This window comes from Marmota monax, unplaced genomic scaffold (assembly GCF_021218885.2).
Source record: "Marmota monax isolate L192 unplaced genomic scaffold, Marmota_monax_Labrador192_F-V1.1 WCK01_AAM20220418_F8-fsc00178, whole genome shotgun sequence".
NCBI lineage: Eukaryota > Metazoa > Chordata > Mammalia > Rodentia > Sciuridae > Marmota > Marmota monax.
In genome coordinates, this window is record NW_026694501.1 from 2,437,518 (window position 1) to 2,455,151 (window position 17,634).

Sequence of the window (17,634 nt, forward strand, 5' to 3'; positions counted from 1 at the left end):
GATTGGTCCAGGGCTTTGGAGACTCTGATTGGACCATACTGTGTCATAGGACCAGCCCTTGTGGCTGGAGAAGTAGGTCTGTTAACCAGCAGAAGGCAGTGAACTTCAACTCACTTTGAAATGGCCATCACAGACAGTGTGGCAAGTTATCAAGGAAAGCTGACCCCCTATAGTTGAAGCCTCGGTGATAAAGAGGAGGACATTGTGGGAAGAGGGAGAAGGGAAATCAAAGGGAAAAAATGCTCTTCTGCTTCTAAGAAGCTGAACTCTAGGGTGGTGAGAAGGGCCATCCTGGCCTCTTGTTGTATAGTCAGTTGGGAGTCATTGGGATCTTTGAGCAAAGAAATAATTGGGTTTCTCTTTTATGGTGAGTACATGATCAGACTGCTTCTAGAACTGTTTTAGACCACTACACATGCACATACAACTGATGATAAGTTGCTGAGGCTGCCTTTGAATTTACCATCTTCCTGCCTCTGCCTCCCGAGCCCCCCACCCCGTGCTGGGCATAATGATGATATTTTAATGATACCATGGAGGTACAAGCTGGAGGTCATACCCCTAAGCTGGTCAGCTCCCCCGGGGCTCAGAAACACCTGTGCAGGGAAGAAATGCCCCTATACAGCAGAGTGAAGATGCTCAAGTGGAGTCCCAGGAAGTGAGAATTGATAGCCATGTCATTAGATCCACAGCAGTCCTCCAACCCCAGGTTAGCCGTCATGTTCACCCTTCAATAAAACTTTAAATAAAATGACCCAAGCTTCAGCCCTTTTTCTCCTTCCCTTTCTTTCCCCCTACCCTGTGTCTATAACCTCACTTGCTTTCCCCACACTTTGGTATAGTCAGGAATCACCTGGAAAGATCGTTAGAAGTGGAATCCCAGGCCTCAGCCAGAGAGTCCTACTCAAACAGGAGAATTCTCTAAGGTCTGGGATGGGGACGAGGCATTTGTGTTTTCCTAAGAATTTCCAGTCATCCCGTGGTCTCCAGACCCACTGTTCTCAAACACGTGTGAGAGCATTCAGAAAGCAGCGGCTTGTGCTGATGTTCCCAGGGCTCATGTGGAACCCTGGAGGTATTCTGTATGTATATCCAGTTCAGGACTGGTTGCCTCCTATGGAGAAGCCACCTGCAGCCTCCCTCCAGCACACACCTAGAGTTCTCCACCAGGAGAAATTTAACCCCATCATCCAGATCTTTCCAAATCTTCTGCCCTTCGAATCCTCTCTCAACAGTTCCCCCAAAGTGTCAATAAACTCCACGGATCCTATGTTGTTGCCTGACGCCTCATTACACTTTTGACAGCAAGTTGTGATTCTTTTCATGTTCTCTCTCCATGAAACCAGGATTGCCTTAGGTGCCAATAAGTGATACATAAACATTAGTTGAATTTCACTGGAAACATTTGTAAAGGAGAAAAAAAAAATGATCCAGAGAACCCCCCAAACGAGTTAGGCTACATGAATGATGCACCATTTATGATACTTCAAATTTCCTTATTTCATTTTTGGTATTTTTAAGAAAGGTTGTTCTTCGGTATTTATGCTTGGGTCCTCCTTTGAAAAACAATTTTTTTTCTTTGCATTTTCTCATATGTCAAGTTCACTTTCTCTTGGTTGTCAGGTTTCCTGGAAGAGGCAATTCACTCTATAGTGAATTCATGCCCTGGAAGAGTTAATTTACTTCACATGAGTGAGTACTTTATTCCGAGTCCATTCAGTGTACACTGAGTCACCACAAGACCTGACTCTAATCAATACATGGAAAGTTTTTTAATTGTCTTCATCATTGCTAGTTCTTGGCCTTGAGTATGCCTTCATATTGAGGATGTATTAGTTGGACTATAGTTTCCTTTTACTCATACTTTTAAAGATCATGTACAGATATGCAAGAGGAACAAATGAATTTTGCAACATTTTATTGGTCTAACTCACTCTAAGCAGTTCAGATTCCAGGAAGAGTGTTCTGATTTGAGGACACTTTAAAAAAAGAAAGGGCATTTGTATTTTAGAGGGAAATTACTTGTGTAGTCTCGTTACCATTTGCTGTGAACAGTATGTATACACACATGTAATTATATATTGACTTCCCAACCAGAAATCTGCCTTCACTATCCCCCTTCCACATTGAAACCTGATCCCTTTGATTTTGAAGATCAGAACCTAAACCAAGCACTCTGGACTTTCCGTATACTATTCTTGGCCAACACTCACTGAACCTGAACGTGGTACCACCACAGACACAGAAACATGCCAAGCAGAGGTGATTGTGGGCCCATTCTCTCCCAAAGCACACATTCTGAGGAAGGAAAACTAATTTCCATAGAAGGCAGGCTTCACTGAGCTCTATTGGAGTCAAGGAGTACTACAGAGAAAAGTATTGGTTGGGATTTTCTACTCAGAAAATGGTCAAACAGCAGAATAGCTAAATAGAAAGCCTGTCTTTCCCCTGAAGGCTTTGGAGGTGGTATTAGCTGGCCTGATTTCCCCCTATGCTGTATTTTGAGTGATACAGGAATGAAGAGAACTTCAATTGGTGGTGAGTGCAAAACCCACTAATTACAGTGCTTTCACTTCTCCATCTCTAAATTGGTGATAATCACCATACATTTATGTTAAAGCGAGTCAAGATAATAACAAAGCAGAATCCACCAGTGAATTCTATACATGACTGACCTCCTTGTGGTCCCACAAAATGCAACCCGACACCTGTCAAAACATGGGCGTGTTTTGGAATGTCAGATGGACCAGGTGCTACAATGGATTCTGAAGATAAAATGAGGGATCATTGTAGGGAACAAATTATCTCCATCCTCCAGGTCCATGCCCCTCCAAATCTCTCCTCCACATGTCCTTCAGAGTTCTCTTCCTAAAATATAGATCTTTTCACATCACCCTACCATTTCTATTAACAATCCATCCATGCAGTTACTGACTCAGAATGCATTTGTGCTATATACTGCACTAACCATGAAAATAATTTTCTTTTTCATGTTGGAGTTTCTGGTTGTATCTTTGAGGAGATGGAGATATAGACTAGAGATAATCTTATAATTTTGATATTAATTATATAATCAAAGATATATATTTTTTCATATTCTCCTTCAGTCTTCTGAATAGAATTTAAGCCCTTAAACTTTAAGTATTAACATGACATTATCTCACCCCTAACTTCTTCCGTCATCACCTCTTAATATTGTCATCTCCCTTTCCTCCAGGTGGCAGAATCAGTCAAAGGTCCCTGAAAATGCCAACTTCTTCATTTCCTTCCTACCTTTGTATATGCCCATATCTTTTCCTTGAGTGACAGTCAGTCCTCCATATTTGCAGAGTCCACATCCATGGGTTCCACCAACGGCAGATCAAAAATATTCTCCATCTCCTAAATGATGATAATCACCATACATTTACATTACAGTGAATCAAGATAACAACCCAGCAGAATCCACCAGTGAATTCTGTACATGACTGTTCTATTCTAGACATGTGCAAACCTTTTCTTTCCTTGCCATTGTCCCCTTATCAATTCAGGATAATAACCACTTACATATATTTGCATTATATTAGGTATGAAAAGTCATCCAAATACATCTAGGATGTATGTAGGCAATATGCCAATATGATGCCATTTTGTTAAGAGGACTTGAGAATCCTCAGGTTTTCTATGGGGGCTCCTGGAACCCAACCCCTGCAGATACTGAGGGACAGTTGACTTCCCTCTTCCTTTCCTTGCTTGCTGAGCCCTCATTTGCTGATGGAGATTTTGCACAGATGTCCCCGCTATGAGGCAGAAGGGGCCTTTCCTTCCCTGCACTTCCAAAGCATCCTTCTCCTTGCTCATCCCTAGACCATGCAGCTCTGTATGACAAAGTGCTCTTCATGACCCTTTTCACCCTAAAATGAGGACTTCTGATGGTTCAGTACTCTCTGGCTTGCTTTCATCTTCCTCGATCCCAGCTCAGAAACTGGCCCAGAGAAGATGCTCAGAAAATGTGGGTTGATATTGAACTGCTATTCACAATCATGTTAACTCATATGTACATTAGGAAAGAGTGACATGCAATGGAGGGGGAGGGGATGATTCAAGGACACAAGCTAATAAAATCAAGGTTATCCTGGGAATATTAAAGGCCTATAGTTTTTTTTTTTTTCCTGAAGAACACTTCAGGGTTAAGAAATTCAATTAGAAAATTCTAAAACATAATGAGTTTAGGCTTTCATTTTGGTGTGGATATTATGACATCGATGTTAGAGAATGAGTATAACAAGTTGTGGGTTTCAGGTATAAAATCTTCATGTGATGAGGAATGAAGAAATCTCACTTCTCCATGTCATGCTACTGTACTATGCCATGACATGAGATTGTACCCAAGGATACTCCTGGCCACATCCTCCAAACTGAGTAAAGCTGAGGAGTGCCACACCCTAGCCCACACCTTTTGCCAACTCTCTAATTGTCTTGTGATTCTTCTAGAAAAATGAAGGGGAATCTGATTTACTGTGATGGAGGAGACAAAAGTTTTATTCTTCTCTGTTCCTGGGAGAATGTATTGCCTGTACCTCCCTACTGTAGAGAGATTAGCTCATTTGAAGTTAGTGTAATTACAACATTGTGAAGGCGAGGTGCTTTGACTTCTGGTCACAGTAGATTGCAACAACAAAAATCTCTTGCCATGAAAACACCTCCAGGTCCCTTGCTTGAGTGGTTATGTGTGTCAGATTTACATGACAGACAAGAATGAGAATTGTGAAACATTTGCCCCCTAAGATGCTTCAGTGCTGTACACATGCACACACTTCCTGAGTAGGGCACTATTGGGTGCCAGGGCCTCTGGTATCTCCCTGGGGTGTTCTTCCCTACTAAGTGATGCTAGTAGGAAACTGTGTCAGGTTACAGCAGGGTGTCTGGCCAGCATGAGCCTCTCTTCTGGTGTCATGTTAATGATACAAAAGCAATGGAAAGTGACCCCTGTGGACATTCGTGTAAAATTCATTCATTTATTATTCCTGCAACAAAGCTTTGCTTTCAATCATTTCTAAATAGAGATGTTTGTTAATTGCTCATGTAGTGAACTAAAGATGAGTTTTTGCCCGAATGGTTTACTTCTTGCCCAATAGATGATGTGTGCATGATTTCAGAGGGAAGTGTTTAGTACATTCACAAAAAAGCACTATTTCTCAAACTTGTGAATATCAGTTTTCAAATGATAAAAAAAAATCAAAATCCAAGAGGGATGTAAGAAACAAGGGCTTATCTAGTAATAGTGCACATTAACAGGACCTTTGCTGTGTTGGGTACTGTGCAAACACATTGTATGGTCATGTCAGTTAAACCTCTCAACAGGTTTAAGGGAGCATGTTCTGCTATCATTCCCACTTTTATAAATGGGAGAACAAAGGCAGCCAGAGGTTTAGTTAATCAAGATTACACAGCTAATCATTGTGGTCCAGGGTGTATTTCAGGTAATCTGATACAAATAAGGAAGGAAGAAGGGTCTCAACTCTATAACTAACATTGCTTAATTATGTAAAATGAAAGTTTCAGGGTAGAACTGGGTAAAGGGTGTTTTGGTGTCCTTTATTCTCCATATCTGTCTATACTATAACTTCACAGCAAACCCCATTTGAAGCACCTTTTGCATAGAATTAAAGAGTTTCCAGGGGTAAAATAACCAGTATAAATAAAATCAGTAAACTGATTTTCTACTTTCAGTGTTTGAGAAAGGCCCACTGGCTTGAGTTGTGTATATGTCTTTTCTTTACAAAACAGTTCCCCTTCAGATTCTTAATTTAATCTAACTTTTGCCCTTGTTATTTTATATTTGGAAATCTTACTTCCATATAGTCTGATTAAAGAAAAATTAGGCCAAAGTATTAATGATGAAAATTTTTAGCAATACACCTTAGCTAGTGGCCCCCAGCGATGTCCATATTTTAATTATCGGAACGTGCTAAGATCTTCCCTCACAAGGCAGGAGGGACTTTGCAAACGAACCTAAATTAGAATCTTGAGATGGGGAGGTTGGACTGAATTATCCAGGGGGCTTTCAGTAATCACAGGATTCTCATGAGAGAGAGGGAGGGGAATTGAAGTCAGAGGAGATGTGGTTAGGGGAGCAGGGTGATGTGACCACAAATCAAAAAATGTAAGCAGCCTCTAGAAACTAGAAAAAGTGAGGAAGAGATTTCTCTGGGACTCTCGAGAAGGAACCCAGCCTTGTCAACCCCTTGAATTTAGCCTTGGGAAAATGATTTTTGGTTTCTGGCTTCTGGAGGTAGAAGGTGATAAATTTGTGTTCTAAACAACTTACATTGGTGGTTGTTTCTTCCAGCAGTCAGAGGAAATGAACACAGGCTTGTGCCCAAGAATGGATGATTCAGGGTATGTCAGGGAAAGGAGGACCCCTCCCATCACAGACCACTGGGCTCACTAAGAATGTGGGCAGGGTGGGAGTTAAGTAGTCCTGCATGGGCACTGGTTTGCAAGCAGACTGCCTGCTGTACACCCTGGCACCACCATTTATGAGCTGTGTAATCTTGAGTAACTGAACCTCTGTCTGCCTTTGTTCTCCCATTTATGAAAATGAGCATGATAATAGAACTTGCCTTGTAAACTTGCTATGAGGTTTAACTGACATAATCCATACAAAGTGTTTGCACAAAACCTTGGCACATAGTAAAGGTGCTGTAAACATGGACTATTATTAGATAACTCCTCAGCTATGCAAAGGGTTTACTGAGAGAGAGAGTGTATGTGTGAGTGTGAGTGTGTGTATGTGTGTGTGTGTGTGAGTGTATGTGTGTGTCTGCTGAAATTTATTAGCACATTTAATAAGGCCACTCTTTCTGTTGGGAAATCACATAAATGGTGCTTTCTCTACTCACATAAGGCTAAAAAGAAACACCTACTTGTTCTGGAGGCAGCAACATTGTGGCTAAAGTCGTGGTCCTTGCATTGGTAGAATCTGTTTGTTTTAATAGGGGGCACAAGAATAAACACACCTACTTTCTATGCAAGGAACAGGTCTGTTTTTGGCAGTGAAACAAATCTGTGGTTGCCCTAACACAGAGGACCCTAAGGTCCACCTCCTTCTGCCTGTTTTGATGCTCAAGGTAGGCAGAGCTCCTTAAAGTATCAGATATATTCTTGGGATAAGGGGGACCAGGAGGCGGGGCAGAGAAAGGAGGTGCATGCAGGGTTACTGTGGCTCTTGAGTTGTGGGAATGTGGAAACCTTCAGAGATCATGACTGGCAGCTGGTTGTCACTGTGTGAAAGGTGGGGTGGCTCACTTTCCTTCCGTCTTCCTCTTTCATTTTACAGCACCTTCACACAATGAAGTCCTTTTGATGCTTTATAGTAACTACTATAGGTGTCTTAGATGGAACCTAGTGTGAGTTGTCACCCAGCTCATACTAAATTTCCCTCTGCGGATGGCATCTGAGTTGGTCAGGGTGATAAAGTGGATAGGGAGGAGGCCAGGTACGCAGAAGGCAAGAAGGTGACCAAGATCAAGGGGACATTTGGCAAATTCCAGACAGCTGAGGCATGTGGTGAGCATCAGGCTTGGGGTTGTCCACCAAAGATAGTGTGTGAAGAGCTGGGGTATCCAACTTAGGACTGGGGACTGGATCTTTTTCCAGAGTGTGCAAAGGCTCCACATCGAAATAGACAGTATGAGAGTGGAATAAAGATCCCCAAGTTCAGGGCTGGGGATGTGGCTCAAGCGGTAGCGTGCTCACCTGGCATGCATGCGGCCCAGGTTCCATCCTCAGCACCACATACAAACAAAGATGTTGTGTCCGCCAAAAACTGAAAAAAAGAAATAAATATTAAAAAAATTCTCTCTCTCTCTCTCTCTCTCTCTCTCTCTCTCTCTCTTAAAAACAAAAAAAGGATCCCCAAGTTTTGGAACCAAATTCTGGGGGAAAAAAAGCAAAATAATTTCTTTCCTTTAGGAATTCCCAGAGCCTATTAGACATTTTGAATCTCACAGTAGTAGATATAATAGATAACACAGAAATGAGACCCAAAATGTTGGTGTTGGGATTAAAAAAAAAATGTGAGTCCAAGAGATATTCAGGTTGAAGAATCAAGAACAACAGGAACCCAATCATATGAGGAGGTGTGCAGAAGAGAAGGCCAGTGAGACTCCAACTGCAAGTTTGGGATCTTATGCAATAGTTTAGGACTTTGGATAATAGAGGAATAGAGTTTAAGAGAAGAAATTGTTATTATAGGAAAATAATGGGTTTCAGATTTATTTTGAACTTGTTTCATTTGAGGCTTAAAAGGAGAGATGCTGATGTGCTGATGCTTAAGGACCTTTGGAAGTGTGTATTTGGGTGAGGAGTCTGAGGTGATGAGCAAACTGGACGGAGCAGGATGGTTCCAGTCTTGGTATTAATGAACATTTCCGGGGATCATCGTATTTACAAAGTTCATATGCAAATCACATTCACTCATAAAAATCAATCAGTGATCCTGTGGTCATGGGTAGAGGGTCAAATGCTAATTCAGCTCTCTGGTGTCCACTCTGGTATGTGGATTAGGATCCTTGTCATTTCTAAACAGAAGCTGTATCCTCTCATTTAGAATCACAGCTTGCGCCATGACGATGAATAAGTATGTGGAAGAAAATGTATCTCAAAAGTCCTACACGACCATCAAGTATTTCATGAAGATGCTGAGCAGTGTCAGCGAGACCTTGATCTTCATCTTCATGGGCGTGTCCACGGTTGGGAAGAACCATGAGTGGAACTGGGCCTTTGTCTGCTTCACCCTGGCCTTCTGTCTGATCTGGCGAGCGCTGGGTAATGAGCCCTTGTTTGCTCTACAAACATCCAGGGACACTGACACAATGGGGCTTTCTTCTGGTCCCTCCCTGTGTGCTACAGCTGTGGCTTCATCTTCTTTGTTTCCTCTTCTTCCTTATATACTGCTCTCTACTCCTCTTTCTTCTCCTCCTCCTCCTTCTCTTCTCCCCCCTCATCTCCATTATCTTCTCTCTCTCTTCTTTTCCTTTCTCCTCCTTCCTCTTTCTTTTCTTTTTTCTTCTCTTCCTCTTGTTTCTCTTCCTTCCTCCTCTTCTTCTCCTTCCTCATCTCTTTCTTCCTCTCCTCCTCTCTCCTCTCCTCCTTCCTTGTACATTCTTTTCTTCCCCAAGTAACTTCGTGGCTTTGCTGTAAGTCAAATTCGTCTCCCTTGGCTTCTGTGATTCCACATTTTCCCCTCTTCACTTGGAGTGATAAGAGCCAGAGCCAAGAACCTAGGAGTGCTCCTCAGACAGGAAAAGGGGAAAGGCCTCGAGGCTGACTCTTAAATACTTGGTTCTGTCACAGACACAGAAAACAAGCCAAGTCCACACACTGGCACATCCTGACCTCACTCCAATTCCTTTTGGGTTGTCTTTCTTCGTAGGTGTCTTTGTCCTAACTCAGGTCATTAACTGGTTCCGGACCATTCCCCTGACCTTCAAGGATCAGTTCATCATTGCCTATGGAGGGCTCCGAGGCGCCATCTGCTTTGCTCTGGTGTTTCTCCTCCCGGCCGCCGTGTTCCCCCGGAAGAAGCTGTTCATTACAGCTGCCATTGTGGTCATATTCTTCACTGTCTTCATCCTGGTGAGTCCAGTGCTTTCTTCCAAAAAGAGAAAAAAAAAATCTCTCCCTTTGCAAAGTGTGTTGAGGCTTTGGTGATCATGTTAGGAGGGAAAATGATATTTCCCATCTGGGTTCATATCACCGGATGGTCCAGGGGAGTGACAAGAGTCCAATTTGGTCACTTGGCCTTCACAGAAGAATGGTTATTTAAGGAAACTCAGCTAAGTGAGCTCAGCTTACTACTGGAAACTTAGGAACTGCACTTCCTAATCCCAGTCATTTGCTTTACTTCTGACCTAGTAAATTACCCCTCAGATGCTGGTTGTGCATGGTGACCTTCCAACAGCTATTGGACAGGAGTTGATTGCTGCTCACTGCTTCTCCCAAGACAGAGGACTGGGTGAATGTGAGTTTAACGCCGGGAACAACCAGTGTGCTGGGCCTGTGTCCTGGGCCTGACCTTATGAGTTCATCAATATGCCAGCTCTCAGGAGATTATATTTTGCAGCTACGTATTCAGTCAGTATTTATTAGTTTCTGACTGTGTGCCCTGCAGTGCTCTGGGAGCTTAGGATCTGCCCATGAGCAAGGTGTAAGAAAATCCTATCCCTGAAGAACTTATGTCCCTGGTATAAGCTGAAGAAGATTCTGGAGTCCCGGATCACTCAGGGCTGCTAGGGTCACTCTAACTTCCGTGGCCCTTCTCTGGAAGCCATTGGGTGGTACTATGCAGAAGTTGGTGTGTTTTGACTAATTTTGTAAACACTAATTTTGTGTTGAGAGTAGTCTACCAAGAGGAAAGGGTAGACGTGGGAGATCCATGGTGGAGGCCAAGTCAGACATCAGGCAGGCCCTGGTGGTGGCAAGAGAGCTGGTGAGAAGTGGTGATGTCCTAGAATGTGTTCTGGAGATGGATACTGCCAAGTACCCTCATGGACTGTTGTGGGTGTGAGGGAAGGAGAAGGCACAGATGACTTCAGGAGTGTGGCCTGAGGAATTAGAAGGATGGTCTTGCTCAGGTGAGAAGGGGAAGAGACAGTAGCAGCAGGTTTCTGGTTCAGTTATGGGCATGCTGGGTTAGGGGTGTCTGAGAGTCCTACCAGTGGACATGCTGAATGGGCAAAGCTTAGGGAAGAGATCAGTCATTAGCAGATGGGATTTGAAGACTCGATGTGATTGTCAAGAAAGTGAAAATGTATGTTGAAGAGACCAAAAAAGAAGGATAAGGATTGGTCCCTGAGATGGCCCAACCTTAAGACATTGGGGAGAAGAGGGAAGCCGATAAGCAGACTGACTCCAAGCCATCTTTGAGGAAGGAGGAAAGGCACATTTTTTTTTCTTTTTTATTTTTTTTGTTAACTTTCCTTTTTACTTTTATTAATAGTCACAGAATGCCTCCTAGGTGCCTATGTCAGACTTAAGCATCTTATGTATTAACCCGTTTAACCTTTGTAGCAATTCCATAGTGTGCACTCTGGGAGCTCATTATCCCTAGTTTGTAGAGTGGGACGTTGAAACTGAGGTCATGTTATCTTGCCAACTTTACATAGTCAGTAGAAAGCAGAGCAGTCACTAGAAGAAAAAGCAGTTTGGTTTTTAACCCTAAAGGAAGTGCCTGCTGGAGAGTCTGGTGTGTAGTACATGCTCAATATGGTAACACACCATGGCTCCCCTCCTTCCCGTTAGTCAGTTCTCCAAAAGCAAGTCCATACTTCATTGACTCCTACCTCTCAACAGTGAGCAAGCACAGTGAGCCCCATGAGTCCTGGGGAAGGATCCCTGGGGAGACCCTTGCCTGAGTTGAGAAGATAACCACTTTCCATTACTGTCCCTGACATTCACACCTTTGTGGTGCTGGGTCCTTCAGTGACTGGGTGGCAGGCTCTCAGACAAGATTCTCTTGTGTGCACATCTCAGTTCATCCTCAAAAATTCTCTGAGGTGGAGACGAGTGTTACCTCCTGCTAAGCAAGCTGTCTTCCAGACAGAAACAGACTGACCCCAGCACTCACATTGTAAATGACTTACAGGCTTAAAGTAGGGCCCAGGATTCGCTGCATAGACCAGGTTCTTTACTTTTTAGTGTCATTACTGAGAGAAGATAGCACTTACCAGGTGATGGTGAATAGTATATGAGTCAGTGAATGATGGAAACACACTCTGAGAAAGGCAATGTTAGGATATTTCATCTATGAAGTTCGATGATGTTCACACAAACCCAGATGGTCCTGCCTTTTATACACCAAGGCCATGTGGTGTTACATATTTTTAATTTCAAAACATTTTTGTTAAACTAAAACACAAACACACCCATCTGCTTGGGCTTACACAAGTTCAGGATCATCAATATCATTGTCTCCCACCTGTACATCTTGTCCCACTGGAAGGTCTTCAGGGGTAATACCCCACATGGAGCTGTGACCTTCTGTGGTAACACCGGCCTTCTTCTACAATCCCCCCTGAAGGACCTGCCTGAGGCTGTTTTATAGTTAACTTTTTTTTCAAAAAAGCAGAGGGGGTGTATTCTAAAATAATGATAAAAGGTATAGTGTAGAAAATAAGTAAACCAGTGGCAGTTGTTTATTATTATCAAGTACCATGTGTGGTACTGAGCATGGGTGTAGGTGCCATGTTACCTATGATTGGCAGCGTAGTAGGTTTGTTGACACCACCATCAAACACATGAGTAGTGGCTGAGCTATGATGTCACTACTGCTATGTTGTCCCTGGAACAGGAATAGTTCAGCTCCATGGTAATCTTATAGAGCAACTCTTACATATTTGACCTGTTGTGGACCAAATGTTCTGTGGCACTGACTGTAGTTTCATCTATTGTTATGTGTAATTATTTTTGTTCAAATCTCCCAGAGTGGTTGGAATCCTCTTCCTAAACTCATGAAATACCACGGAGCCTTTCTGCGTATCCAAGGGAGACACACTCCTTGTCTTCATCTTTTATCTTCAAAGTTCATAGGACCTTTGTAACAGGCCATCCAACTTGCTACTCTCACATCTTGCCAGAGGCAGGATTGTGAAGGAATCCATTTTTCTTTGAGTATTTTAATCCTCCTTAATAGCATGCCTGAAGGGAAAGACCCCTCAGGAGCGACTGACCACCTCCTCTTCCTAGATCTGCTGCCTCGGTGCACAGTGAGTCCAGCAAGGTATTCAGGGCTTCGGGTCTCTTCTCCATCCTCACAAACCAAGACTGTCAAATACCAGTACCAAATGCAAAAATAGAATCATGTCAGTCTAGTGAGACTGGAACTCAGTCAAGGGGAGGTCAAGCCATGGTCATCTACACGAGTGCTTTTCATATGCCTGCAGTGCAAAACTAGTCCTCCTATCCCCATCATTGTGGCCTTAGACATTCGGAAAATATGACAAATGTGACTTCAGAGAAAGATAGAATTCAAGACAGGACAATAAAGCATAGGAGCTTAAATTTTTTAGTTAGGTTTATTAGACATAAGTTATGTTTTTATAATCAGAAAAAAATTGCATAAGGAAAAAAGTATTGCGAAATGTGTAATATTATTTATGAAATGTGTATACAGTGATTAATGTAGGGTGTCACTGTTATACTCCTGATTTTTTGCCTATTTGGATTTGGGTGTTAAACAGAAATATAGGTGAAATACTGCTTGCCCATATTACATTTCTGTATACCCACTTTGAATGAATGCCGTATTTATTTATATTTAAGTATTAATGTGATAAATAAGCTTAGTTTTAAAATAACTAACCTAATAGAGGTGATGTTTCTTTGTTGATATCATCACCAACTAATAACAAATAGTTTGAAGACCAGTGCTCTCCATGGAATAGCATCAATTAGCAGACAGTGCTTCAGGTAGGATTGGTCTAAACTTTTATGTGCACTGTGCACTGGACTGGTTGCTGATACTCAAAAGAAACATGCAAAATTTCTGCTGTCAAGGACATAATGTATTGGGCATGTAGATCAGGTTTGCAAATGCCTTCCTGTGGAGGTGATGATTAATCTGAGATATGAAAGATATGGAGTCAACTAGGACCTGAGCCAAGAGCATTCCAGGCAGAAGAAAGAGCTGACACAAAGCTCTAGCATGGAAAACTCATGGAATAGACATAAGGAACCAACCGAGTAGTGAGCGAGTACAATTGAAAGCCAGAGGAAGGCATGCATTACTGAGCTTTGGAGGGTGAGGTGGGCAATGTGGTTTTAATTGAGGAGTGATGAGAAAGATTGGAAGCAGAAGAGTGACATGTTTTAAAAAGATACCACTGGCTGTTTGATGAGAGAATGAATTAATTATAGGAGACAAAAATAGAAGCAGTGAGACTAACTGGGGTGGCTTGCACGGTGGTAGTCCAGGTGAGAAATGATGATGATTTGGCCTTCTGTAGTCGTGAGAGAGACGGAAAGAAGTAGATGAATTCCTGTTTGTCTTGGAAGAATCAAGGATAACCCTAAACGGATTCTGTAACTCTTATACCATGCAGAAAGCCTAGGGCATGTGGGAGGAGGGACAGTGGGAAGTGAGAAGCCAGGGAGTTCATGGGAGATGGTCCACCTGCTCCCAGTGATGTGGGAACCTGGTCTTCTCCAAGTATAGAGAGGAGAGGAGGAGGTAGAAAGGAAGAGAAGAATGAAGGTGGGTAAAGGCCCTCACAGAAAAATAGAAGGGATGGTTGAGCTGTATTGGCTGGATTCGGTATTGTGAACAGGTCAAGTTAATCCTTCAGAGGTGGAACAATTTGAAGGTCAGTGTTTGGAGCTTACATATGTGCTCATGTGTCTTTCCTTTGATTGGGTGGAAGGATTGCTCAACCAAACTCATTTTGATGTCCAGGGAAAAGAGAAATGGCTTAGTTCCACATACACCGGAAGCTTTGCTTAGACATGTGCGCGCACACACACACAAATATACACATTTTACCCTCCAGAACACATCAATAATTAAGGAACTCAGTGAAAGAAGTTGGAGGGAAATAATAGATTACCGATATGGTAAGAATAACTAATTATAAATCCATACATAAAATTTTGCCTTTCAAGGAAGAATTTTGTATTGTTTTTTCAAATGACAGTTTTTATGCTGATGGACTTATTGTTCATCTTTAAGATGTGTTTTCTGCCTTTTGTTGTTGTTGTTGTATTTCTTAAAGGATAAGCTCCTCTGACCTCAGTGTTGTTGAGTTAGCATGTCTTTAAAAGTAGAATTTCGTGTGATACATGGTTTATTATTTTATATCATAAATCTGTCATGAGAATTTAAGCATTGCTTGGATCACGTTGCTAATTTGAATAACACATTATCATGTTATCAGGATACAGTTTTGCTGGTGGAATATTGCATGAGTAAACAATTCTGATTCCTTAGATGTTTGGTAGTGTTGGTGGTGTTTTTTTAATAAAATATAAGCTGTTTCTCACATTTTAAAATTATATTAAAAATTAAGGAAGGTAGAGTGCAGAATACAAAGCACAGATTTTGGAATAAGACCAATCTGATCTGAAATCTGGTGTTGGTCGTAATAGTCCCTGTGGCCCTCAGTTTACTTTGCTATGAAAGATCTTTAATGGAACTTCTCTCTCAGGTAGTGTATGGATATACAGAATATGCATGTCAAGTGCAACACTGGACACAGGATTTTAATCTTGTGATTTGCTATGTTTTAATATGCAACATTAAGTAAAATAGTATTGGAAGAAAGGAAAATTAACTTCTTTTGATATGCTTTTATTTGGAAGGAAAAATAGAGTATTACTTAGTATTACTTATTATTTATTACTTAGTTAATCACTGTAGACACATGTCAGAGCAACAGAATTCCATAAATCCATGGTTTTCTACAAGTTAATATACTAAATAAAAAAATCACAGTTAATCCACTGGGATTCAAGAGATTATAGTCTCTTTTGGCCACCATTGCAGATTTGTGATGTAATTTACTGTAAATAATTGTGCATGAAGCATGCAGGCTAACAAGTTATCGTATTACTGCTTTATAGATGATGGTAAAAGTTACAAGTCTCCTGGGTCAGAGACAAAAGACTTTATTACTCCTGGTGAAAGCCAGAATCTTTGTGTGGCCTTGTGTCAGTCATCCATAGCCTCTGATCCCATGCAAGTGACAGAGTGTTCAGGATGAATGTTTGCTCATATAAGGCTACATTACAGGAGGTGGACCCTGAACGTAGGGATCTATTTACTTTATCTTTCAGTGTTGCTCCTTGCTTACAACCCTGAGAAATGGCCCAGGTAAAAAGTGGTGATTCTCAGTGCCCCCTACAAAAACATAGGGGACTCAGGGCTTGTGGTATCCTGACAATTAAATAAACTTTTTTTTTTTAATTTAACCTCTCAAACTGAAAGGATGATGCCCACTAGTTTATAAACATTGTGAGGACCTTCAAATGTGCTTTTCATATGTCATATATATTATTTCATGATGACACTGTCCCTTTATTTAATGAACATACCACTACTAGGTAGAATTCCACAGAGTTCAGAATAATTTATTCTACTCCAATAATAAGATAAGCAAAATAATTAGGCATTTTTAAAATGGAAAGATGTAGGTGAATAATTTAGGAAGTGAGAAGAACAATAAGTTTCCTAGTATTTTTGACTGAGCAATCAAATAAAGAATGTGGCATTTAATTTGGTGGAAAATACTGAGGGCGCTATTGAGTTTGAAGGAAAATCCAGTGTTGAATCTTAGATGTGTACCCATTGGAAGAGATGTTGAATAGGCAAGTGTGCATAAGCCTGGAGTTTATGGGAGAAGCCAGAGTGGGAAATGTAAATTGGGAATCCATCTGTCTATACGCAGCTTTGAAAGCCTGGGTCTGGAAGAAATCATTCAGCAAATGATGGAGAGGGAGTATACAAAAGAGGCACTGGGGACTGAACCCTGAAACCCTGCAATATTGGAGAATTGAGAAGATGTTGAGAACCTTGGTGAGCTAGGTTGCAAGGAGGAGATTGAACAAAGGGAATAGTAAAGAACTAGCTGCAGGAGGGGGTGGTGCAGCGTTACTGAAGGAAGTGTTCGAGAAGGTTCTAGAAACTCTGCCAAAGCAGCTATGAGTTCAAGCAAAGAGTGAATGGAGAGTGGACTGTGGGAGACAGCAATGTGGGGAGGAGCAGCCCCTTCACAAGGACCCTTAGGGGTCCTGGATGGTGAGGGTGAAACTCCACTGATGGGGTTCAAGAAGAACAAGAGAGACGTTGGAGAAAGATGATACTGGAAATTTCATGGAAGTCTGGCAGAGAAAGGGATAGTGAGCAGAGGAGCATGTCTGTCAAAAGATGGCTTTGTTTTAGTTTTTTTTTTTTTTCAAAGTATAAGTCCTATTTAAATACAGTGATACAGTAAAAGAAGTGGTTTAGGAGAAGATGGATGTCCTACAGGTCACCACTGTGCAGGGTGGTGAGTGCTCAAAGACCAACAACCAGGGGCCAGGGACACATGCTCCAACCCTCTATGATTCTTATTCCACGTATGCCATTCTCAAACAATGCTGTTGGGCAACTGGTTTTGAAATCTTTGTGATCAAGTCTTATGTAAGATAGGTTAGCAATGGTAGGGACATTCTAAAATAAATGAATATAGTTTCTTCAAGTTTTTCTGGGAATGGACTGCTAAGTCTGCAAGGAGGTAGAAGGCAGTTTCTCCTCATCCTTTGTTGTTTGATTTCCAAAACAATAATTCATCCCCTCACCAAAGAACACACCAAATGAATGCTCATTTTAACCACACAACTGTTTGTTTTTCCCCTTTCTTTCTTTCTCCATCACATTAATGTAAGCAGAGGAATGTAGAGTAGGAGGAAAGCAGAGACAGAACCAGAGGGAAAACAAATCTCACCTCCCTATTATTCTCCTGCACTGCTGCCCAGTGAGTCTCACAGTTCATCCTGCCTGTAAGGTATGATGTTGACTGTGCCAAAGCCAAATGAACAGGAGAAAATTTAACTTACTTTTCTAAGCCTTATCAAATTGCTCTCCAGTTGACTTAACTAAAAATGTTCCACGGTGATCAA

The 17,634-nt window shown here is 41.7% G+C and overlaps 1 protein-coding gene across 2 annotated transcripts in view; it reads left to right on the top strand.

Annotated features, from left to right (window-relative positions):
- Window positions 1–17,634, top strand: part of Slc9a2 (solute carrier family 9 member A2) — a 91,913-nt gene that overhangs the window by 47,361 nt on the left and 26,918 nt on the right. For both annotated transcript variants that reach the window (XM_046420130.2, XM_046420131.2), the window contains exons 4-5: window positions 8,594–8,811; window positions 9,419–9,621. In XM_046420130.2, coding sequence (XP_046276086.1) covers window positions 8,594–8,811; window positions 9,419–9,621 — 421 coding nt within the window. The remainder of the gene's footprint in view (window positions 1–8,593; window positions 8,812–9,418; window positions 9,622–17,634) is intronic.